The following is a 26,603-nucleotide window of genomic DNA, read 5'->3' as shown; positions in this document are numbered from 1 at the left end:
CTGGTATTTTTTTTCTTACTTTCCGCTGCGTACTTGAGTTTTAAAAAATTGAAAAAGAAGTGTTTTAAAAACCACGTAATTCACCCCCCTCTCACATGCGTCACGATTCAACACCAACTTCATCCTCTCCTGCTACATCTGATCCACAGATTTATCAAAGTATTGTTGAAGCCTTACAATATGTCACTATCACACGCGCTGATATTACTTTTTATCGTAAATCTAGCTTGTCAATTCATGCATACTCCAACTAAACAAAATTGGGATAATATAAAAGGAATACTTCGCTATCTCAAAGGTACTATTCTACATGGTCTTCTTTTATATTGATAATCGTCTCGAGATTTACATGCATATAGTGATGCGGATTGTGCAGGTTATTTTACTTTAAATGTCAAATTCAGGTAATTCTCTTTTATCTCTTTTAGGTAAAACTGGAGGCAGCGCTTGGACTACCAGCGTGCAAAGGGAGGCTGTGTAGTCGGGTAGACGACGAAGGAGGTGAGAGGGGATTGCTACGGCAGCAGAGGGTGTGCCGGGTTTGCGCTAAAAGCATTGGCATCCACACTGGAAACTGGGGTCTACCCGCCGATGGCCGCGAAGCGGTCTTGGAGATTGCTGCCGAAGCCACATAAGGTAGCTATGGTGCGTAGCAGGGAACGAAGGTGAGTAAGGGCGGCCATGTCAGCATCGACGTCAACATCGGCGGCCTGCGGTCGATGTGGAGGTGAGGCAGTGCTGGCGCTAGCCACGAGAGGGGAGGCGGCAGTGGAAACATGGTGTGATGCCAAGAAAGAGAAGCGGCGCTGACGACGCGAGGCAACTGCCGGTGAGGGAGATGGTATAGCCATTCGCGAGAGGATGGTGGTCAGGCTTGAAGAAAACCAGTGCTGGAGGGGTCTGCCAGCAAGAGGAGAGGCGGCGAGGCGGTCCAGGTGTGCATCCTCTTGGTGACGATGGCCAAAAAACATCGAAGAGCATGGAGTGAGAGAGAGAGAGAGAGAGAGGGAGGGGGAGCGATGACTCGTCGGTGATGAAGGAGAAGGCGGCAATGGCGGCGGCAATGGCGGCGTCGAGTCTGCCGGCTAGTGGCGGCGGCAAAATCTAGAGATCAAGAGAAGAAGTCCCCCTTTTGATGAACAGTGCCATAACTTATAAGTCCTAAATAGGCTAATGACCAAACTACCCCTTCCTTTCTTCTTAATTACCTTGGGCCCCCTTAATACATCTGTATCACTAGACAACTCGGTCGGGTCATACTACCGTACTAGTCCGGAGTGATGACATTCCCTTGACTTTGATAGTTACATCAACCAACCGTTCAACCTTTTTCAGGGATTCTATAAGTCCCCGGGGCTATGGTGCAGTGGCAGGTCATCTAAGTTGTCACCCAAGCACTCGCGGTTCGAGCCCTAGTTATAGCGAATTTACAGGAATTTTTTCTCCAAATGGGGCACGTAACTAAACGATATTGGACTCCTGAGCTGTAACCAGTCTGATTATTGTTTTTTTTCAGGGATTCTATCCTATTCGTTGTATCACTTGAGACCGTTGTCATCGACAGGCCCGGGACTAGGGTTCTTGACGCAATTAGGAAGATGAACCCGGATGTTTTTATCCATGGGGTCGTGAACGGATCATACGGTGCCTCTTTCTTCGTCACACAAGTCCGCGAGGCTTTGTTCCACTACCAGGCCTTGTTCGACACGCTCGAAGTGAATGTGCCACGCGATGATGACCAGAGGTCACTGATGAAGAGGGATCTCCTCAGAAGGGAGGCTGGTAATGTCATAGCATGCGAGGGCTCAGAAAGAGTCGAGAGGCCGGAGACTTACAAGCAGTAGCAGGTCAGGAATCTCAGGGCTGGATTCGAGCAGCTTTCGCTCAATGGCGACATCATGAAGAGATCTAAGGACAAAGTGAAAGGCAGCAATCACAAGGACTTTGTCATTGACGAAGATAATGGAGGGCTGATACAGGGATAGAAGGGAAGAATCGTTTATGCGATATAGGCATGGACGCCCAATGGAGAAGCTTAGTATCATTTTCCATCAAGCTGCACTTGCAAGCCGAGGAAGACGACTTCCTTCCTAATCCATGTAAAGAATATGCTTTGTGTACTAGGATAGATAGTTAATTTGTCCATGTTTCATTGCTTAATCTTGGAGAAAATAACAGAGACATGGAGGTTTCCAATCAGATTTTGTAGAATCTATCAAAACAATGGAACATATCAGAAAAGAAGAATTAAATTCAACTTTTGTATATACTAGTTTTAAGCAATGGCATTGGCGCCATTTGGAATTGCTTCCGAATTGCTCGGAGGTGGAGAAGAAGAAGCTGAACGTGAATGCCTAAAGAACGAGAAGAAACTGCAAACTGCACGGCGAATTCCTCCTCTCGCCGTCAACCTCTCCGGAGTTGCTGCAGGCGCTGATCGTCTCCTGTGGTTGAGTGATGGGACGTCCATCTCTGTGTAGGCTGCAGGAAGCTGCTCTGCTACACCTCTCCTCCCTCCTGAGAACCTTCCCACGGCGAACCCTCCACTTGGTAGCCTCCATATCGTGAGCCTCACCGTCTCCTCCTCGTCGCTCCTGGCAGGGGCCACCGGCTCATCGTCCTTCGCCGCTGGCATCTGATGGCGGCAGACAGGGCATGAGTTGTGGAGTGATAGCCACGGCAAGATGCAATCTTGATGGTAGATGTGTTTGCAGGGCATCTCCCGGGCCTGCGTCCCGAGCTCGAAGGGATCCGTGCAGATGGCGCAATGGCAATCCTTGGAGATGTGATCGGTGACGATCTCCACGGCGGGCATCGACTCGACGGCGGACTTCGATGCCGGGGGGTTGTCGCAACCCCTCTCGCGGCCGAGTTCGGTGAGCTCAACCTGCGCGAGGTGGTCGAGCAGGCGTTCGAAGCCGGAGTGCATCAGGTGGTCCAAGATGGCTTCCGGCAAAGGGCGGAGGCCGGAGCCGTTGCCCTCGTTGTAGTAGAGCCCGAAGCTGGTGCCGCCGCTAGACGGGCTAAGGAGGGCGACGACGGGGTTAAAGGGAGAGCGGCCGCTAGCGAAGGGTCGGCTGCGGCGTCGGAGGCCGGAAGGCTGAAGGGAGGGACCGTCGGCGACGGATCCGACGCTGACGACGGTGTGAGAGGCAGGTGATGACGACGCGGCGTGGCGGCTGCGGCGACGGCGGATCGCCGAGGGAGAGTGAAATCGGTGAGGCGGCGAGTCGATCCGCTGGAGGAATCCTCCGTCGCAGTCGGGGCATACGATGGCGTCCTGCGGCCGCAACACGACGAGTCGACTACAGCGGTAGCACCAGTAAGAAGACGGCGTCGCCATGGAAAATCGGAAGCCAAAAAAAACCCCCTTAAAAATCCGATCTTTCTGACAAATCCCTCCTTCGAATCGACGAATCACGCGATCTACCAACTCAAGATCCCAACTTCCCAAAATTCAAAACAATACCAACCAAGTTCCTACTCCATCGGCGCTTCAGAACTTCGACATCAGGAGTCAACGCCCCGAACCGGATAGAGATAAGGAGAGGAGGACGAGGAGAAACAACGTGCTGCAGGCGATACAAAGAGAGGAATTGACGGTTTTATAACGCGCTCGATCGACAAAGAAGGCATCGGTCGCCAAAGCCGCATTCCGCGTGCGTGACGTGGAGTTTTTTTGGACTCGTCCCATCGCAGACCGCGTGCCCGTACGAACGCGTGGAACATTGCCGTATGAACTAACGCCGTCAAGTTGGTCTCGTCGATACTTTGGGCGGAACGTCGTTTTTTTTTAAAGTTTTTATTTACAAAAATCAGAAAGGAAATCCCAAATTAAGAAAAACATTTCTCGTACAAAATAAATAAATCAAATCGACGCTGTTTAGATAATTTCATCTAAATATATTTGGGTATCCAGTATTATTATAGTAGCTGTCCATAATAGCTATAATATATTTATGGTAAATTTTAAATTTATACTATATAAGCTATTGAGTAATTGGTAAAATATATAAAAGTTACCGGTAACTATTAATTATAACGTGTTTAGGATTGAGTGATTATAAATTTTACAACAATGCCGGATTAAATAGTAATTTTGTTTGTAAATTTGGTAGATTTATACGATAATATTATAGAATTGGCTCTTGCCTAAAGATATAAAGATATGGATAAGCACCAAAACATTCCCGTTTGGACTTTTATGCATAATTGTTTTTAATTGTATTCAAGGTTTCGGGTATCATATTCAGGTTTAGGCGTTTAGCAGCCGCCATGGGTCCAAGTCGATGCACGTTGCCCGACTACATGACTCGGAAGGTTCCTCGTAGATTCGCACTCCAGAACGTTGACTCTCTCAGTCAACGCCCCGATTAAAAAAATTAAGGCTGGAAGAAAAGTTGGCCTGTACGTAAATGATTAAAGCCCAAATATGGATCGAGCCCAAAATTGATGTGGAAAGATTGGAACGTGGCGATTTTAGGTCGAACCCGAAACCGCCACTCGACATTCTTCTTCCCGTGATTTCGAGGAAGGCCAATCGCGTCTCTCCTCTCGGGTGAAGGAATCATGGCGGGGACGGAGTTAAAAGGGATGGATTGCTCAAGTGGAGCTTCTCACATGCGGATGGGACTCATTCTGCTCGGAATTTGAGGTAGAGCTCCTTCGAATCGTTACCAGGCAGATTTTGTTTTAGTTTTCTTTAAAAAAAAGGGTTTTGATGCCATTAGAAACAAGAACAACCTTTCCTTTTGGTATGAAGTCGGTTAATTTTGTTCCTCGATGATGATGAGTTCATATTTTCTGCTTCGATGATTGGTCAGTGAGGAGGATAGGGAGTGGTTCATCGAAGCCATGCAAGCGCAGACCGTGGACGTAGTTAAAAGGATGAAGGAAATCACCCTTGTCATAAAAACTCCGGAGGATGTTTTAGAGGGGCAAGGCCTAATGACATAGTAGGTAAGCTCCTGGATCATCTAGGATTTTGACGAGCTATTATGTATACTGCACTCATTGTTACTAGATGCTTTCGTCGAGTTCTTTTAAGGTGGAATCAAATTGCTGTGGATTTTGATTGTATCTTTTTCCTGTTACCATGGAATTCTGTTTTATAAAGGAGAATGCATATTGACCATTTCAAAATATTGAAATGGAAAGCATCACGATACATGGAACTAAATCAATTATGCAGGTACAAGATCTAATTATCAATCATCTTTAAGACTAGGATGGAAAACCGAATGCAATAGCAACCAAAGGGCTGATCTGAATCGAGAGTTAATGTCATTACTTCTTATCTGTCGCCGGAGGAATTCTAACAAGCACAACGGAAGAATGGGCGGCAACTAAATCCTAGTCTCAATGGGGAAGAGTTTGAGGAAGAAGAAGCCTAACAAATCACTAAATACCCAAATGAATTTTGACTTCCTCCCTTATATATCCAAAGCTCAGAGACCATCCACTTAAAATCCATGACCTGTTAATAACCCATTAATGTTAACGAACCAAATTATTAGATCTACACATTGAATCCATATTCAATAGTCTTAAATCCCCTTAATACAAAATGTATTAGATCACTTAATTAGGATTTTATTTCTTAACGTCAATTATTGTGTTGTTAATCGCGTATTAGCCCACCAAATAGTGACTTAATCTTTCAGAAATATTATATAGCTATTATATTTATAAGAATGCAATTGCTTGCTTTAAACATGGATCTTTTGTTATGCTTTAGATTACACGTAGGTTCCATCATGTCATTTTTACATGGCTTTCTAGTTGATGTTTGTTAGCATGTTATGGGTCTTTTGTTCTTCGACTTTCTAGCTACTTTGTTGCAAAACTACCTGCAATGTGTTGGGAGTTCGATAATTCCCAATCCTTGATGACGTTGAAAACAAATGATTAATCGCAAGGAATTTCAAGTGGTTTGGCGTATTCAAGCTTACATGACTGGATTATCAAACCTCCACAGCTTCTTATACCTATGCAACCTGCTGAAGTTAACAGCAGGAACCTAATTGATGGACGAATATCTGTAAGCTTTAGCAACTATAAAGCTGGTTCTTCATCAAGGCCATTAAAGTATAATGATAAAGATGAGGAAATCCAGAGTGATGAAGATACTGTTCAAACACTGGCTGTATTAATTGAAAGAGATAATGGTGTCCTTGAAGAAGTTGACATCCCAACAAATCCAAAAATTGAAGGAACAAACCACCCATATTTACTGGTACACAAACTATCTCCATTTACAATTATTCCTGCTAGAAAAACTACTGGTGTTGCAGGCTAGATTTAGCTGCAAGTGAAGACTGTATTATCCAGCCTCGAGGTCGAGGACTTATATCTACAAGAATTAGCATAGAAATACCATGGGGAACTTATGGCCGAATAGCAACCAGATCAAGTGCAGCATTCAGACTTGGTCTTGATATTGGAGCAGGTGTTATCGACTGTGATTATAGGGGTGAAATCAAAATACTCGCCTTCAATTATTCTGATCAATTTATTCATATTTATAGAGGAGATTGTGTCGCTCAACTTATATCCTTGAATACATTGCCATACCTGAAGTATATGAAGTCAAAAATCTTACACCTACCAACCGTGGTACAGAAGGATTTGGATCTACAACTTCTTTTCCTCAAAATAAATCACACAAGAAACCAGAAGCACAATGGGATAATTTAGGCGAACCAAGCGGTAAGTATGATTAATATGTTAATTATGCAATTCCTGACCCACTTCCAGATTTGGAACTTCCTACACCCTCATGGAATGATGAACCACAAGAAATCCCCACTAGTTATGGACATTCTATTACCTAAGGAGCGCCAGACCATTTTAACTCTCACTCATGAAAGAAAACATTTTCAAAGAAGTTCTGAGGAAGACCATGCAGGAGCTACAAGCCCAGGGGCCACTGTACTCCGGTCCATGGACACTACTCAAGATGACTCTAATTATGATTTCTTTCACCAAATACAGTATATGGTCTCTCTTACTCAACCTATGATGTTTGAAGAAGATTTTATTAATCCTTTTGCATCAGAAGGTGGTGGGAATGAATTAATTGTAACTGGTTATGAAATGGACTACCCAAGTCTTCAACGTCTAGTAGAGTCCCCTCAAGAGCAAATGTATTCTTCTAGTACTGTAATATCTCCTTATAATCCACCACAAGAAGCCACTATGGGTGAGGGAAGAGAACTGAAGATATCAAGAAATAACAAAATACAGTGTCGTAATCAATTGCTCATTTACTCAGAACTTCTGGGTTGTATCTATAGACTCCAAGATGACTGAACCATTATTTCTTGTTGCTATAGATGCCAAAAGGGGGACGAAAAGTATAGTGCCCTTTTTATACTGCAGTGTTGGTTTATGCATGCTCACTGCTGGCATCTTCTTTTCTTCTTGCAGATATGTTGGATGAGCTTCAGGAACATGTTGAGTCTATTGATATGGCAAATGGTTAGTGCAATTATTCTTTTTTCTTCCGTTTCTTCCTGCAGAAATTGTTTTTCTTGCTAGTTGATGATTTATGTTACTGGATGTCCTAATACACCAGATCTCCACTCTATTGGTGACTTACTCCCTCTTCTCGGTTACCTCAAAAACTCTGATGCTGGTATTCGTGCAAAAGCTGCAGATGTTGTAACTACCATTGTGCAGAACAATCCTCGTAGCCAGCAACTTGTAATGGAAGCCAGTAGTCTTGAATCCCTCCTGTCAAATTTCATATCAGATCCTGATTTAACTGTTCGCACAAAAGCCCTCAGTGCAATATCCTGTGAGTTTCTTTAGATATCTATGTTTCATTACCTTAAACATAATGCAGTCAAATTCTACAGGTTCAGCTTTCTCTCTTATGCTGACTTGATACTTTTGTTTTCTCTGTGCTTATTTTTGTATAGCTTTGATTCGGAACAACAAAGCAGGAATTTATGCATTCCTTATAGCAAATGACTATGCTGGGCTCAGGAATTTATGCATTCCTTATTTTCTCTGTGCTTATTTGGACGATCTTGTGAATCAATAATTCTAAGCAAACCTTCTCAATTATGAAATTGGAAACCAGCAAAAGGTTACCTATTCTAAAAACAATACATCAGTAGCAACTAAGATCCTACATTTTACTTCAAACAACAGCATTCTTAGTTTCTTTCTGTTAAGTAGTTTCATGAGGCTTTAAATTCCTCATATTGTTCAATAATCTTCTATTATGATCATGTTCACTAATCACACTATTAATCCTAATCTGCAAAATTCGGACTCCGGTACTGGGAAATGTCATATCGAGAATATGTGCAAAGTTGTATTCTCGGTCGGAATAGGTGATGACATGAGAAGTGAAGATAAAAAGTACATGGGTTAAGGATTGATGGGAGGCTCCTCTATCAGACTCTTCACGTCCTTCAACGTACATGAGTTAAGTTTCTGCATTTCACCTGTAGAAACTTTTGGTGCACAGTTATTACAGAGAATATTCCTTTGATTTTCTAGTACAAAATAATAAAGAGGAATATTAGATCGTTAAATTAAGGGATCCGTAATATGCTTAATTAGTGAATTGATCGAGTCTCTTATGTAATCCAATCGGATGTTGTTTGCAAGAGCAGCCAGGTTGGATTTAAGGAATGCTATTAGGGACTCGGTCTTCACTCAACTTCCCTGCTTGAACAAAAAGTTTGATTGGATCAAATGTCTATTTAGGTCCGATCGGACCACGGGTCCAATCGGCTAGACCACTCAGCCAGGTCGAATTTAAGAAATACTATTAGGGACTCGGTCTTCACTCATCCTCTCTGCTTGAACAAAGAGTCTGGTCGGATCGAATGTCTATCAGGTTCGATCGGACCACGGGTCTGATCAGCTAGACCACTTGGCCGAGATACTTAGTCGTGCTATCTCCGAGTGACCAAAAGGACTCGACCCTGAATGGTGCTAATACAACTCAGGGCTTTATGGATGCAGAGGGACTCGGGATCCAACCTGACCAAGGGTTCGATCAGTTATCCGCTCGATCAAGAGGATCAACTATGCTGGCCTTGAGTGTCGACCCCTCCTTGACTTTGATTGCTACATCATCCAACCTTTTGAACTTTGACCCAACTTCAGAGGCCCCACGTCATTGGTCGTATCACAAGCCTCCTCTTCAAGTCTAATCGAAGGAGTTGTAGGCCCGACTAACTAGACACTTGTGTTGCTTCTGTCTCTTATCCTCCGATTGAACGTTTGCTACTTGTTTCGCCGTTCGACTCAAACTGATGTTATGCGTAACTGTTGGTGTTTATGAGGCCCCTTGTTTTTCGACTGGACGCTCATTCTCTGTACCGTCGCTCGACTTGAGCTAACGTCAGTTTAGCACCTCAGAAATAAGGCATGTCACTTACCATTAATGCTGAAATGATAATCACGCATTTTTATCATAAATTTGCTTATTGCCTCCCATATCTCAAAAATATAGCTTGTATTTTGTTGTCATGTGTCGCACGCTTGCGAAAAATAATATTTGAAGTGACAGGTAACTATTGTGATTCAATATGACTTCAGGTGGTTCAAATTCAACGATTCAAATTAATCCTCTCTCCTCCATCCCTTTGATTGAACGACTCTATGATGTCACCACTAGGGTTTTTAAGGTTGTAGCCTCTGATGTAACTTCATCATTTTCGCGTTTTGCTCTTCATCATCTTCTTCCTCTCCCTTCGTTATCACTGGCAATTGCTCAAGTACTCTTTCATCTTCATCGTAAGTTATTTTTCTTCCCTTCCTTCGTTCACCCTTCTCCTCATTTCATGGCCTCTGCTCGTCCTTTTGCTGTCCACGGACTTTGGTACACTTCCACAGCTTCTGATTTCAATGGCGGGGAAGTGGACCAGATGCGTCTCACTTACCATCTACCCTCTGACCATCAAATCATCATCCCCTCTAGCCGCGATTGTCAAAATCTCCCTTCGGCCGACTATCTCACTTTCTACGAGGACCAATTCCTTGCTGGCCTTCGTTTTCCCTTGCACCATTTTTCATCGATATTTATAATTACTTTCATATCCCCTTACAACAGTTGGCTCCTAATTTCATTAGATTATTATGTGGGGTTATAGTACTATTCTATTTGTACCAAGTCTTATTATACCCCTGAATCTTTCATTATTTCTACTATCTGAAGAAATATGAACCGGACATCTTCATCTTCCAAGCTTGAGTAGGCACTGTATTTTTTGATAAAATGGCTTCGTCCAACAAAGGCTGTAAGTTCCATTACTTCTGCATCCGACCAGTTCCTTCGATAACTTTTTCGACCGGCTAGCAAATGGAGTTGTCTAATCCTCCCGAGTTGGAGTTGTCTAATCCTCTTGGAGAATATGTTGTACATCATCCGATCTGACGCACTTGAGGAAAGGATGAGAAAAAACTCTCTTGTATAAGTGGTATCTTACTGATGTGAAACGATTGACTCATTTCTTAATCATATGTGTCTACTCTCGATCGGCTGTTAAAATTCCTTGTTAGAGAAATGAGATTAACGGTGCTCTCTAATCGCTTTGTAATTTTAACTAGGTATGCCTTTCAATGTAAGCTATCGGCAATGTATGTTCTACAGGTTTATCCAAAGACAAAGGCACTAAAGAACTAGCCAACTTTGCTAACTCGTCTACCTTCTGATTCTTCGCTCGGAGGAATTTTCGTAATGTCGCCTCTTCAAATTTTGCATTCAATTTCTCAAATGCCTCCACATATAACCTTAATTGTTCGTTGTTAATCTCAAAATTGCCTGATAACTGCTGAGCCGCCAATTGAGAGTCCGAGTAGATCATGACTCGGGAAGTCCCCACATATTTTGCTTCTTGCAAACTGGCTATTAATGTTTCATATTTCACTTCATTGTTGGAAGTTTGATACTCTAGCCAAACGAACAATTACATTCGATCTTCATGAGGTGATATCAGAAGAATCCCGACTCCACTACCTTTCCGAGTGGAAGACTCATCCATATAAAATTTTCAAGTCTCTTTTGGCACAGAGCTTTGTATCTCGGTCACAAAATCGGCTAAGGCTTGAGCTTTGATGCTCATTCAAGGATGATACTATATATCATACTCTTGTTCAATGGTTCACTTAATTAGTCTTCCGAAAACTTTTGGATTGATGAGCACCCGCCCCAAAGTACTATTAGTTAATATCATTATTGGGTATCACAGAAAGTAAGGGCGCAATCTTTGAGTGGATAAAACTAGTTCATATGCTAACTTCTCGAGTGCGGTAGTGACATTTGATATATTTTAATAAATGATTTAAAACATATACAAGTTGTTGCTCTTTGTCGTCCTACCTCACCAATACTGATCCAACAGTGCTTTTAATGGCGGATATGTATACCCAGAGTAACTCACAAAATATGTGCTTTACAAGTATAGGTAAAGCGGACAAATAATCTTTGAGCTCCTCTAATGCCTTATCACACTCAGCACCCCAATAGAATTTGGCGGTTCAGCGAAGTATTTTGACCTTGAGATGAATTGAGATAAAGCCATAATTCGTCTGGTCAGGCTTTGTGTTTCCTTTAGATTATGCGGTCGGGCTACATCTCAAAGAGCTTGTACCGTGCTTGGGTTGACTTCAATTCTTTGCTCTGTCACGATATAGATGACGAAGCTTCCACTCTTGGCCCCGAATAAGTACTTGTTAGGGTTAAGTTTAAGTCCATACTTTCTCAAGGGTTGTCACGTTTTCTCTATGTTTACACATGTTGGTTGCTACTCGGAAAACCTAGAGGTTCCACTGTACAAAAATTTTGTACAAAGGTCTGAACCTTTTCCTAGCTACCATGTGTTCTTTTAAATTAAATTTTGGATCGCCTGCGGAACTTAACACGTTTGATCCAAAACTTAATCTATTCGTTCTTTTAGGTTTTGACTTGGGTCTCCTGCGGAACTTAACACGTTCGACCCAAATCACCTTAAGTTATTAATTCCATTAAATATTAATTTCCATAATAGGTTCCAGTACTGACGTGGCGATGCACATGACCTTCTTGGATATGGGAGCAACCACCACCGACTAGACAAAACCTTTTATAGAAATCTAATATTTAATTTCCTAAAATAACTTTAGGTTAACCGAAAAGAACAATCAAATCACAAGGAAAAAAAACCAAAAGAACACAACTTCGAAAAACATATTCGAAATACTAGAACGTAAGCCTCTTATATTTGGTATTGTTTCCATAAATAACTAGCATGATGCGGAAAGGAAAAATTACTAGTTATACCTTCTAGAAAGACCTCTTGATCTTCTACCGTATTCCTCTTCTAACCTCGGACGTTGTGTGGGCAACGATCTTCCGAGATGAGAAACCACCAACCACCTTCTTCTCCTCCTAGCTAGGTTCGGCCACAACAAGGAAGCTTCACCAAGGAAGAAAATCAAAACACCAACTAAGCTCCAAGAGATGCTAGTTTTCTCTCCTTCTTCTTCTTCTTCTTCTCCAAGTAGTATCCGGCCGCCACAAGAGCTCCAAGCCTTTGAGAGATTCGGCCACCACAAAGAGGGAGAGAGGAAGAGGATGGCCAGCCACTCCAAGGAATAAAAGAGGGAGAGAAATAATAGAGGTTGTATCTCATGAAGGCACCCTCACCCTTTCTTTTATATTCACTGGCCTAGGCAAATTAGGAAATTTAATTACAATAAAATTTCCTTAATTTCCTTGACATGATTTAATTGAGAAAAATAAAATAAAATTTCCCAATTTAATCTATATTGGTCGGCCACATCAAGGGGAAACAATTTAGACAAGTTTTAATCAACAAATTAAAACTTCCTAATTTATTTCCGGAAATTTTAAAAAATAAAATTTCTCTTCAAAAATCTCTTCATGGTTGATAAAAGGAAATTTCTATAATTTTAATTTATAACATGTGAATAATTTTAAAGAGAAATAAAATATCTCACCAATCTATAAATAAGGAAAGAGATCTAATCTCTTTCTTTAATCTTTAGATCTTTTATAAGAGAGATATTTTAATTTTAATTCTCTTTAATAAATTATTTCTTCCACATAATAAAAATTAAAATTAAAATTCCTTTTTAATTTAATTTGTCGGCCCCCACTAGCTTGGGTTCAAGCTAGGGCAGCTTGGTCCTCAGCTAGCTTGGCCGGCCCCCTACTGGTGGGTATAGAAGGTGGGTATAGGTGGGTATAAGACTTATAAATAAGAGGCTACGATAGGACCGAGAGGAGGAATTGGTTTGGTCTCCGATAAAATTAAGCCTGTCCCGAACACAACTTAATTTTATCAATAATAATTCATTCCACTGGAGAACTATTATCAACTACCGCATCAATCCCAAATTACATTTTGGGCTCCTTCTTATTAGAGTGTTAGTCTCCGTGTTTAAGATATCGAATGTCCACTAATTAAGTGAGTTATCGATAACTCATTTAATTAATATCTAAATCCAAGAGTAGTACCACTCAACCTTATTGTCGTTGGACTAAGTCCACCGCAGGGTTTAATACGACAATCCTTATGAGCTCCTCTTGAGGACATTATCAACCTAGTATCTCTAGGACACAGTTTCCTTCTATAATCAACAACACACACTATAAGTGATACCATTTCTCAACTTATCGGGCTTATTGATTCATCGAACTAAATCTCACCCATTGATAAATTAAAGAAATAAATATCAAATATATATGCTTGTTATTATATTAGGATTAAGAGCACACACTTCCATAATAACCGAGGTCTTTGTTCCTTTATAAAGTCAGTATAAAAGAAACGACCTCAAATGGTCCTACTCAATACACTCTGAGTGTACTAGTGTAATTATATAGTCAAGATAAACTAATACCTAATTACACTACGACATTCTAATGGTTTGTTCCTTTCCATTATAATTTATAAGGTACTGATAACATCATCTTCTACATGTGACACCACATACTATGTTATCTACAATATAAATTAAATGAACAACTACAAACAAATGTAGACAATTTGACCAAATGTGATTCTTTATACGTAATAAATGTTTACAAAGCTTAGGCTTTTAGTATACACTCCAACAACACACAGATTAACCGCTCGGAGAGACTTAATTAGGATATCATCCACGTACACTTCTATGTTTCTGTTGATCTGCCTTCAGAACACTTTATTCATAAGTCATTGATATGTTGCCCCTACATTTTTTAGTCCGAACAGCATTATAATATAATAATAAGTTCCCTCAATGGTTATGAAGCTAACCTTTTCTTGGTCTTCTCTAGCCAGAGGGACCTAGTGGTATCCCTGATATGCATCCAGTATGCATATCAACTTGCAGCTGGCGGTTGAGTCTATCACCTGGTTGATGTGTGGTAGGGGATAATAGTATTTTGGGCACACCTTGTTTAAATCCTTGAAATCTACACAAACTCGTCATTTATGAAGGGTGCTGGAATTCTGTTCTGTTTAAATTTTCCTGTAAAAAAAAAAAATTGTACAAGAACAGAACTATTCCTAGCAACTCGCATATTCGATCAAACATGTGTTTGATCAATCAAACAAGTTCTTGAATGATCAAATCACACCTTGTTCGAATTACAAGATTGCTGGTCTCTTGTGTTGGTATTCAAAATCGATACATAAAATCGATACAAAGAAAAATGAAACTAGATACGCAGCGGAATTAAAGAACTAGTTGTACCTTTTTTTTTGTAGCTAAAACCTCTTGATCTTCTGTCGTATTCCTCTACTCTTCTTGGACGTCGTGTGTGCAACGATCTACCCACCCTCATTCTCTTCTCTTCCAAAACCGCCGACCACAAAAAGGAGTCTCTAGGATGGGGTACCTTTCTAATCTTCTTCTTCTTCTTCCTCTCCTTCCTCTTCTTCCTTGCGTTCCTCTTCTTCCTTTTCTTCAAGCCGCCGGCCACCAAGAAGAAGAAGTGTCGCCGGCCCTTGGAGAACAAAGAAGTGACGCCGACCCTTTGAAGGTAATTGGCCCCAACCCTAAGTGGAGGAGAAGGGGTTGTGCCGCCGGCCCTAGCAAGGGAACAGGGGTTGGGAACCACAAGGAAAGAAGGGAGTTGTGAAATAATTAGAAAGTTAGGTTTTAGGGGTCACATCCTAGTCCTTTTTATAAACTTATCGTCGGTTGTAAGGAAAGAAAAATTAACATAATTTTGTTTAGAAAAAAATCTAAACACACTATGTTAAACCAAACCAAGTTAAGTTAAACTAAACCAAGTTAAGTTAAACCAAACCATGTTAAGGTAAACCAAACCAAGTTAAACCAAACCCGGTTATGGATGGGTGGATGCAAGGTTTTATATAGAGGCTACAACGGAGACCTAGAGGACGAATTGGTTTAGGTCTCCCGATGGGCTTGGGTTTCCCGTGTTCGCCCCGAACACTCAACTCAAGTCCATCAATAATAACTCATACCACTAAAGGGTTATTATTGAACTACCGCACCAATCCCATATTATAATATGGGCTCCTTATTATTATGAGTGTGTTAATCTTCCCGTGTTTAAGATATCGTATGCCCGTTAATTAAATGAGTTACTAACAACTCAGTTAATTAACATCTGAGTCCAAGAGTAGTACCACTCAACTTTATTATCATGCCGGACTAAGTCCATCTGCAGGATTCATATGATAATCCTTATGAGCTCCTTAAGGGGCATCATCAACCTAAATAATTAGGACACAGTTTCCTTCTATAATCAACAACACACCATATAAACAATACTATTTTCTAACTCATCGGGCCTATTAATTTAATGAATAAATTTCACTCATTGATAAGTTAAATAAATAAATACTAAGTATACGTGCTTGTTATTATATAGGGATTAAAAGGATGCACATCCATAGTAACAGAGGTTCTATTCTTTTATATAGTCAGTATAAATCGAACAACCTCAGATGGTCTTGCTCAATACACACAAAGTGTACTAGTGTAATTTTATAGTCAAGACAGACTAATATCAAATTACACTACAACCGTTCCAATGGTTTGTCCCAATCTATCTTGGTTGTGAGCTATTATTTATAATTTATAAGGAATCGATAACATAATCTTCTGTGTGGCACCACACAACATGTTATCTACAATATAAATTAAATGGACAACTGCATTGACATATATATAAATATAAAATGCAGACATTTGACCAAAGTGATTCTTATTTCAAAATATTTCAAAATAGATGTTCATACAAAAGCTAGACTTATAGTATACATCCCAACAATCTCCCAACTATACTAAAGGACTATGTTGTCATAAATGATGTCATACATCTGATTCTCATCCCTTCAACATGCCTATCAAAAGCTCCCGCCGGAAGGGTCTTAGTGAAAGGATCTGCCAGGTTATTTGCTGATGTAATCTTGGCGACAACAACCTCTCCTCATTTTACGATGTCTCGTATCAGGTGGTACTTGCGCTTAATGTGTTTACTTGCCTTATAGGCTCGTGGTTCCTTCGAGTTTGTTTCTGCACCACTATTGTCACAATAAATTGTAATAACTTTGGGCAAACCAGGAATCACATCTAAGTCCATCAAGAAGTTTCTGAGTCATAGAGCTTCTTTGGCTATCTCAGAGGCTGTTACATACTCAGCTTCTATGGTGGAGTATGAAACACATTTATGCTTAACACTCCTCCATGCTATGGCTCCACCTTCCAAAGTAAACACATACCCCGAGGTTGATTTACTGCTGTCCCTATCTGATTGGAAGTCTGAATCCGTGTAACTCACGAGGAGTAAATCATCTGCCTGGTAAACCAGCATATAATCTCTAGTCATTTTCAGGTACTTTAATATATGCTTTACAACAGTCCAATATCCCGGTCATGGGTTATTTTGATATCTGCTAACCATGCCCACGATAAAACAAATATCCGGTCTTGTACATAGCATCGCATACATTAAGCTTCCTACAGCCGAAGCATAAGGGTCTGCCTTCATCTCCTCTATCTCCTTTGATGGTTTAGGACACATCTTTTTAGATAAAGGTACTCCATGCCGAAAAGGTAGAAAACCTTTCTTGGAGTTTTGCATGCTAAAACGAGCTAGGATAATATCGATGCATGAAACTTGGGATAAGCACAACATCCTTTTCTTGGATCCCTTATTACTTTGATTCCAAGAATATGTCCACATTCTCCCAAGTCCTTCATATCAAATTGCTTGGACAACCATACCCTTACGTCTGACAACACTTTGATATTGTTGCTAATGAGCAAAATGTCATCTATGTATAGTACAAGAAATAACACTACGTTTCTGTCACTTTTCTTGTATACATAAGACTCATCCGGATATTGAATGAATCCATAAGATTGGATTACCTCATCAAACCGGATGTTCCAAGATCTCGAAGCTTGTTTCAGTCCATAAATGGACCGATTGAGCTTATATGCTCTTTTCCCTTTGTAATGAATCCCTCTGGTTGCTTCATATAGATATTTTCTTCAAGACTTCCGTTAAGGAAAGCTGTCTTGACATCTATTTGTCAAACCTCATAATCCATATGAGCAACAATAGATAAAAGAATCTGGATAGACTTATGCATGGCTACCGGTAAAAAAATGTCCTCATAATCGATTCCCTCTTTCTGAGTATACCCCTTCGCATCTAGCCTCGCTTTAAAGGTTTCCACCTTCCCGTTTGTTCCTCTTTTCCTTTTCCTTTTACATCCCTTACGTCTAAGTATACATCCAATGACTTTTATGCCATTTGGTGGTTCTACAAGCTCCCAGACCTGATTAGAATGCATAGATTATATTTCAGAGTTCATTGCACTTTGCTAAGATGCTACATCTTTATTTTAAAGTGTTTCATCATATGTCCATGGATCAACTTCATGTTCACCAGGGATCAAGTCCGAAGACTCTCGCAAAAATATGAATCTATCAGGTTGCCTAACAACCCTCCCACTACGACGAGGCACTACCTGTAATTGTGCATCATTTGTGACACGTGTTGCAGTTACTTGTGGTATCTCATCTTGTACCGTTGGTACTAAAGTAGAAGTGACATCTCTTATTTCCTCAAGAACAATTTTACTCATGGGCTTGTGATTCATTACATAGTCATCTTCTAAAAATCGGGCATTGGTACTAACAATGACCTTCTGATCTTTAGGACTATAAAACAAATCACCTTTCGTTCCTCTAAGATATCCTACGAACAAGCGAACTTCTGTATGTGATTCCAACTTATCAGTGTCTCTCTTCAGCACATGTGCTGGATTACTCCAAATCTGAATGTGTTTCAAACTAGGCTTACGCTCGTTCCACAATTCTGTGGGTGTAGAGGGTACTGACTTAGAAGGTACCAAGTTCAGAATGTACACCGTCGTTTCTAGAGCATATCCCCAAAATGAATATGATAATTCTGAATAACTCATCATTGATCTAACCATTTCCATAAGAGTCATATTCCTTCGTTCCGCCACACCATTCTGTTGGGGTGAACCAAGTGCAAACAATTGGGATTGAATCTCGACCTTTGATAAGTAACTCCTAAACTCTCCTAAGAAGTACTCTCCACCACGATCAGACCGTAGTGTCGTGATACTTTTACCATGACATTTCTCCACATCACCCTTATACTCTTTGAACTTATCAAAGTACTCAGATTTGCGACGCATCAAGTAAATATACTCATATCTCAAATAGTCGTCTATGAAAGAGATAAAATATTCGAAACCACCTCTTGGCTGGATAGTCTCACCTCTTGCATGTATTTATTTTTCATGAAACCATGGAAGGTTGGAAACCTTCATTGTGATGAATGCTTAAGGTTAAGTATTGAAAAACAATGGAAGATTGGATATCTTCATTGTTGGAGTGTGAATGCTCTTTGATAAGCATTGAATATGAGTTAATGCTTAAGGGTGAGCATTGGGCACAATGAAGGGTTTGGGATCTTCATTGTGGGATTGTGAACAACAAGTAAGGTTGTAAATAATGTGTGGATAACTCTTCAAGGGGAGAGTTTTTGATGTGTGTCAAAGGGGAAGAATATAGGGTTTAAGTTAGACTTTCATTACCTAAAGGGGGAGTTTACTTTTTAGGAAAGGGAGAGAATGAAGAAAACCTTTATTCATGCTTTAGCATGAAGAAGAAGTTGAGGCTATGGGATTAGCCTAACTTAAATGTATTGTCAAACATCAAAAAGGAGATATTGTTGGTACAATATCCCCTGGGTCAAGGTTGACTAGGTTGACTAAGCTTGAGTTGACTCAAGTTTGAGTCTTGATGTTTGTTTCGATGTTTGACAATATATGAAAATTGTAGTTGCAATTGTCCATGTGTGGAGATTGGTCAAGTAGGTTAAGGTTGACCGGATACTTGATTGAAAAGTCCTAACTAGAGGTTAGGCAAGGGTAAGCCCAACGGGAAGGTTGGCAGAAGACGAAAATACGGGTGGGTCAGTGTTGACCGGACACTTGGTGTTGAAAGTCTTGGTGAGTGAAGTCAGACAGATGGAAAGTCATAGTGAGTGAAGCTAGGCAAATGAAAAATCCTAGTGACTGAAGCTTGACAGAAGGAAATCCTGGTGAGTGAAACCAGGTGAAAGTCCTGGCGAGTGAAGCCAGGTAGTAAAAATCCAGGTAGGTCAAGGTTGACCGAACACCTGGTGATTGGAAGTCCAAGTAGGTTAAAGGATTTACCGGATACTTGGTATAAGGAGAAAAGTCCAAGTGGGTCAAAGGATTTACCAAACACTTAGTGAAGAACTCCTAGCAAATCAAGGTTGACCAGAAGTTAGGGAATGAGGAATCCCAATAGGTCAATGTTGACCGAATATTAGGTAAGGAAACCCTAGACTTTGGTTGGAAAGTTAGGGCTTGGTAATCGACTAGGTTAGTCGATTACCGTAGCTTAATCGATTAAGGTAATTGATTAAGCTTGGAAATGAGAGAGAGGCTCTCTAATCGATTAGTGTAATCGATTAGGACACTATAAATGATTAGGGTAATCTCTTACAATGCTTTTTCCATCGAACAGAATACTTATGTTCGAAGCTTAAGCGATTAAGCAGAGAAGTTTAATCGCTTACAGACTGTCTCACGCAAATATAAAGGTTCTTAATCGATTAGGCTAATCGATTAAGAACACTTAAGCGATTAGAGTAATTGCTTAAGGTTGAAAATATAGTCGTTATTAACTCGATATAAGGCGTTCGCGTGGACAGTCTTCAGATCGCTTCCTTCCACTCTCCTACGATTCTTCTCAGGTGATCATCGCCAGTTCTTGAGTGTTCTTGGAGCAAAGTGTTGCTGCACTTCCAAGGTCAAGAGGCATTCCAAAACAAAAAGAAGCAAGAAGCTAGGGTTTCAACTGTTGTAATCTTATAAGAGTTCATATTGTATTAGCTTCTTTTGTTCTTCTTCTTGTATCTTTGTATTAAGATTTTTGTATGAGGCTTCTCCGTCTTCAGAGTGTTTCCGAGAAGGAGTGTATTCATAGTGGATGTGTGAGTGAAGGCTAGATCCTTGGATTAGTCACCTTTTCTTGATGTGGATACCAAGTAAATCTTTGGCGTTAGCATTGAAAGCTTGCTTCGAGTCTATTCCGCTGAAAATCATCATCATCGAAGCGTGACAAGCTATTCCCCCTCCCCCTAGCTCCGAAGTGAAGTGACCCAACATCTTGATGCATTGCCAAAAAGGACATATCATAATGATGCTCTGACACTTTTCCCAAAAGGAACTCGCAATCTCTTCATTTTACACGGTAAAAACTTATAGTGCACAGTTGACAGAGGGAATATTCTCTTGATTCTTTGTCAGCCGTTGCACAAAGCGAAAAAGAGGAATGTTAAGTTGTTGGATTAAAAGACCCCTAATATACTTAGCTAGCGAACTGACATAGTCCCTTATGTAATTCGATCGGATGTTGTTTGCAGGAGCAGTCAAGTCGGATTTAAGGAATGTTATCAAAGACTGGATCTTCACTCAGCCTCTCTGCTTGAAAAAGAGTCCAATCAGATCAAATGACTATCAGGTCTGATCGGACCATGGGTCTGATCGGCTATACCACTCAGCCAGGTTGGATTTAAGGAATGCTATTAAGGACTCGGTCTTCATTGAGCCTCTCTGCTTGAACAAAGAGTTCGGTCAGATTAAATGTCTATCAGATCCAATCAGACCACGGGTCTGATTAGCCAGCTAACCACTCAGCCGAGATACTTATCCGTGTTATCTCCGAGAGTGACCAAAGTGACTCGGCCCTAAATGGTGCTAATACAGCTCAGGACTTTATAAATGCCGAGGGACTCGAGATCTGACCCAACTAAGGGTCCGATTGGATACCCACTCGGCCAAGATAATTGACCGTCATTACTAGAAAATTGGGATTCTACAACACTTAAAAGACAACGTTTTTTTTAAAACGCGTTGTCTTTTTTTTTTAACAACGCTTTTAGTGAAAAGCGTTGTCTATTTCATTATTTTCTTATTAATAGACAACGCTTTTTTAAAAACCGTTGTCTATTAATAATTTTTATGGGTCAAAGACAACGCTTTTTAAAAAATGTTGTCTATTAACCTTTTTTTTAGTGTCTACGACAACGATTTTTTAAAAGTATTGTCTTTTAAAAAGTTCTCATCTAAAAAGTGTTGCCTTTTTTAGGAGTAGAAAAACCCCTAGTTTCACTCGCCCACCTATCTTCCGATCGAATCCCTCCGGAACTCTTCTCCCTAACTCCTCATCTCACGCCGGCCTTCTCCATCCAACTCCTCCTCTCACGCCCTCTCCTTCCAACTCCTCTCCGGCAAACATCTCTCCGGCGAACCCCTCTCCGCGAACCACTCCTCCGAACTCCTCTCCATCAAGACCGCGGGCAAAATTTTCTCACCTTATTCCTTCACCTCTTCATGTCCTAATCTCTTCGCCTCCGATCCGTCACCTCATTCACACTTCCTTCACAGATCCCGGAAAAGGGAGCGAGCTCACCAGCAGAAGGGGTCTCGACGGAAGGCTTCGGGCAGAGAAGGAAAGGACGCGCACGCGATCCCGGCGAAGGAGAGCTCGGGAAAAAGGCAAGTTATGCGATTCCGGCGAAGGAGAGCTTGGGAAAAAGGCAAGTTTTCTTCCATTATAGATACAGATAGACATTCTAGGTATGTGTTTTCGAGTGTTTTTGGAGGTTCCGATGCCCTAGATCTGAAAACGAGTAATCGATCTAGTGATTTCATGAGTTAATTTGATGATTTTCTTCACAGATCTCTTCTGGGTGTTGATTTATGTTGCTGGATTTTCTCTCAAACTGTAGCCCTAATGCATGCTAAAGTTTTTTTTCCGATGGGTTTGATGAAGTAGGTTGTTCGGTTTTCTTTTGTGTGAGCTATGGTTGTAGACGAATTCAAGGAGTGTGTGGTTCTTGTTTCTTGTAGTTCGGGGCTGGTTCTTTTGCAGATTCCGTTAGTTTTGTTCTTCAATGAATCAGTACAAGGTCTTTCTGTTGCTATTTGTCAAATTTGTTTACAATCAATTCTTCTTTGGTTATTTATAAAAAAAGAGTTGGACGTGTATTGTTCTCTGTTCTATCCTGTATATGCATTCTTATGTATTCATTAAATGGTAGATTGGTGTATACTATCCATAGAAATTTTGTACATGCTTGAATTGATTCTCAGATTCGGGTCTTGTGGTAGTGGAATGAGAATTTCTGTGATACCTTGACTGCTCGAATTGTGTATGATCTTCATATGAAATTAGTTGTAGAGATCTTGCAAGGATCATGTTCCAAATGTTTTGTTCTTGGGAAGTAGTAAGTGAAATTTTGTTTATATACCTGCTTAACATCACAACCTGGATTACTGCAAAATAAGTGCTTATCTTTAGAGCATACCTGTATTTGTCTTGTACCAATGTAGCATTAGTTTAGTTGTTTCCGATGGATGTATAATCTTTAGGTTTTGGTTTACTTGGGTATGGACTTAATGTATGGTGGGATGGGATTTTGTTGAGAAACTTGTTGTTGTTTCATATAACCTAAGGATGTTGAATCTGGGATTTTTGAATCTATGATGTTGTATACTGGTTGTGCTGGATTTTGGAATTGTGATGCTGGTATACTTGTTGAGTTGGTTTCTGGAGGTGAAAGGTTTGTATGCTAGTTAAGTTGGTTCTATTGTTTTCTTTAGATTGTAGAAGTAGTGCATGCCTCAACGAATTTGATTCACAAGTTTTGTTGTGTTGGTATCATGTTGTGATGGTTCTATTTTATATTATAATTGTTATTGTGGTTCTAGGTGCTTCCATTTAGGATTTAAATTTTAAATCTGAATTTTCTGTGAAGCGTGGGGATAATTCCGTTTTTCTTTCTTTTTCTATTTGTTGTTCTATACATGTTTAGTATGTGTTAAGTCCCCGTTTACTGTGAAAAACCAGTTATGCAACTGTCAAGAGTAAGGTACCATTTGTTGATGCATAAGTAGTTTTTTTTTAAGAATGATGTGAGTTCTTAAATTGTTATCTGTACAAATTGTTGTGGTTATAACCTGTTGTTGTATATGTACTTTCTGTAATTGTAATGTATAAATTGTTCCTGTTGACTTTCATTAAATATTGAGATTTTGAACATTTTACATGCAGTGTCTTTTCAGATATTTTAAATGGTAAATGGAGATATTCAGAAACTCCAGCTAAACAGCTCGGATATGGATGATTATAGGAACAACAACTACATGTTATGTGGCACTGCATCCAAACTTCAAGGGTGTGACTGGAAAGTACTTTGACGAAGAATTTCGACGAAGAACTATTAAGAAGACTTTGGGATTTAAACGAGAAGATGGTTAAAGCCAATGAGTAAACAATATTCAAGTCAAGAGGATAAGTAGCATCTATCAAGATTCTTTAAGTTCATGCAATAAGATGTAGTCGATAGGAGTAGTTTTGAGTGTTTCCTAATTAAAATTTCTTTGTATGCAAGTAATTATGTTTGTTATAGAAGTGTAAGGATGATAATTTCTATATTGATCTTAGTTGTTTATTTAATAATATATTGTTGATTGAAATAGATTTATTTTCATTTATCTTTTATTTATCTTTGGTATTAAAAGATAATAATTTAAAACTTCTTATCTTTTACTAAAAAAACAACGCTTTTTTATGCATTGTGAAACTGTTGTCTTTGCTAAAAAAGACAACGCTTTTTATGCATTGTCTTTAACAAAGACAACGCTTTTTATGTGTTGTCTTTAACAAAGACAACGTTTTTTATGTGTTGTCTTTGCTACAAACAACAACACTTTTAAAGCGTTGTCTATAAGTAGACTTTTAACAACAGTGCTTTTAACAACGCTTTTTCAGCCACATAAACAACGTATTTAAAGCGTTGTCTATTAGTTTTTTTCTTGTAGTGTGTGCTAGTATTAAGTGTCGACTTCTTATTGACTTGACTGTTACATCATCCAACCTTCAAGACTTGGACCTAATTTCAAAAATCCCATGTCACATCATTCGCCGTATCACATACCAACATTAACATTGACTCCTAGAGGCCGTTGGTTCATCCAAGGAGAAGGTGGTTGCTACACCAATGAGGCAAAACAAGTTAACCAAAGTTCAGTGACTTTGTTGAAAGAAATCTTGGTCTGCAAAGGAATCTGCCAGTAAACCAAATTCATAAAATTAAAATGGTACACCATGACAAACAATTAAATGACGCATACGAGGCAGTAGCAGTCGTCTAACCGGTGGAAAAAGCATCTCCTGAGTTGGAGGCTCGCACGGAACGTTCAGATCGATCTCTCTCTAAGCAACCAATATGGTCACCTTCCCAAGGAAATCAAGGAGCAACCACCAACCAAGCTCTAGAAAAAAGGGAATTGAAGAAATATCTTGAACGGACAAGAGATGCATGAGGTAAAAAACGTAAATTACCGCCTGGAGCAGGGACGTAGACGGTTGAGATAGCAATATAAATAGGTTCGCATCCGGCGAGACGTCCAGGTGTCACTGTGCTTTAAATGAGTAAATATGATAAAAGATGATTCACTCGATACATTCAAACACGTCAAGTTTTGATAGCAAATTTTATATGGCAACATCTCATGTTTCCGCACTACTCAAAAAAAGACCGCGGTAAACGAGTCAAGCTCAATTGCGATATGTGATATTCAAATTTATTTCATAACATAATTGAACCAAAATCAAGTCTAAAATAAACCGTTAAAATAATTATTTTGACCGAATTTAATTTGGCTACAATTATTTAAAAGTTTTACGTTTTTAATTATTCGGTTGATTATTGAGCAATAATATAAATTTATTTATTTATTTTATAATATTTTTTTAATATTTGAAAAAGAAATTTTGATCAACATTATTCAAAAATGTTGTTTATAAATATATTTATAATATTATGATGAGGTAAATCAAGAAGTTATAATTTATCAGTGTGGAGGAGGATTTTTTTTAATCGACTTTATCAAGATTTGAACTCTTACCCTATAATAACAACTCTGTTCCGTATTAACCAACTCAATCTTATCCCAGGGCTCGAGCTGGCGATCCAGATTCAAATTAAAGTTGACTTTGGGCATTGAATTTAGAGGTTTACAAGCTCGGCCCATTAAAATTACAGGAGCTCTGAAACTCTTTTTAACGCCTATCGGATTTCAAGGAAAAAAAATCTTAAATTGCAAAATGTCCCCCCTCTTCTCACCTTTTATATTCATTTTTATTATGTTCTTTCATTTTTTTATTATTAATTGGAATTCACTCTAACTAGTATTTTTTTTCCTCTTAAAATAACTTCAAATATATATTTTTAACTTATTATATCCTCTTTCTCTCTGATTATTTGACATCTGATTATAAATAGATTTTATGATTTATCTTCTTCACAGAAATTAATGATGAATTATAAAAGACGCTTAATTATAATTATCTTTTTATTACAATTATCACTTATCATTATTCTTCTTAATAACAACGATATGACAATTTTCTGCTTTTCGAATAATAAAAGAAAGAAACCTTGGGTATTATGTAGTGGTAAACACATGTACCCAAGATTCAAACCCAGGAACATCATAAATTCATTTTTCACGTTTAAATAATTAGGACTAATGGATTATTGTGTGGATTATTATTTATATTTTTGAATTTATTTTGATGGCCGACGAAAAAATTTTATTGGATCAGACGATGAGAAATTTTTATTGAATTGAAATGATTGCCTTAAAATTAATATCTAAATTATATTTTAAAAAATTGACAAAGGAACCATTAAAGGTAACTCCAATCTAAAGTTTTTGAAAGATTTGTGAAATCAAAAATGATGAAAAAACTACTTTTGAACCATTGTCGGTACGAGGTTGAGGTTTTTATTTTAAGTGTGGTAGTAAAATCTTAAAGCTACGTTTTAATCTTAAAATTAGTAACGTGGGTGACATCATTTACTAATAAATAATAAATAAATAAAAATATGATTTAATAATATAGGATTCAAAAAAATATATAGAAAGTTTTTTTTAATAAGGGAAAGAGTAGTATGTTTTTATATTTTCGATGTATAATTAATATGACATATTAGATACCATAAAAATATTATTTAGAGTTTTAAT

At 39.3% G+C, this 26,603-nt stretch overlaps 1 protein-coding gene and 2 pseudogenes across 1 annotated transcript; 2 read left to right on the top strand and 1 right to left on the bottom strand.

The window, feature by feature from the left end:
* The first annotated feature begins 1,051 nt into the window (after window positions 1-1,051).
* On the top strand, window positions 1,052-2,012 carry LOC122048840 (annotated as a pseudogene).
* Window positions 2,013-2,128: 116 nt separating this feature from the next.
* LOC122047752 (probable E3 ubiquitin-protein ligase RHC2A) lies at window positions 2,129-3,602 on the bottom strand. The gene has a single exon (XM_042609220.1). The coding sequence runs from the start codon at window positions 3,341-3,343 to the stop codon at window positions 2,276-2,278; it is 1,068 nt and encodes a 355-aa protein (XP_042465154.1). The 5' UTR covers window positions 3,344-3,602; the 3' UTR covers window positions 2,129-2,275.
* Window positions 3,603-4,823: 1,221 nt separating this feature from the next.
* On the top strand, window positions 4,824-22,049 carry LOC122047753 (annotated as a pseudogene).
* Window positions 22,050-26,603: the final 4,554 nt, after the last annotated feature.

The sequence above is a fragment of the Zingiber officinale genome, chromosome 2B (genome assembly GCF_018446385.1).
Source record: "Zingiber officinale cultivar Zhangliang chromosome 2B, Zo_v1.1, whole genome shotgun sequence".
Lineage (NCBI taxonomy): Eukaryota > Viridiplantae > Streptophyta > Magnoliopsida > Zingiberales > Zingiberaceae > Zingiber > Zingiber officinale.
The sequence above is the reverse complement of the archived record's forward strand: the minus strand, read 5'-3'. Positions and strand labels throughout refer to the sequence as shown.

Bases quoted from the DNA above. Each gene is read 5' to 3' on its own strand.
- LOC122047752 (XM_042609220.1), bottom strand. From the start codon at position 3,343: ATGGCGACGCCGTCTTCTTACTGGTGCTACCGCTGTAGTCGACTCGTC.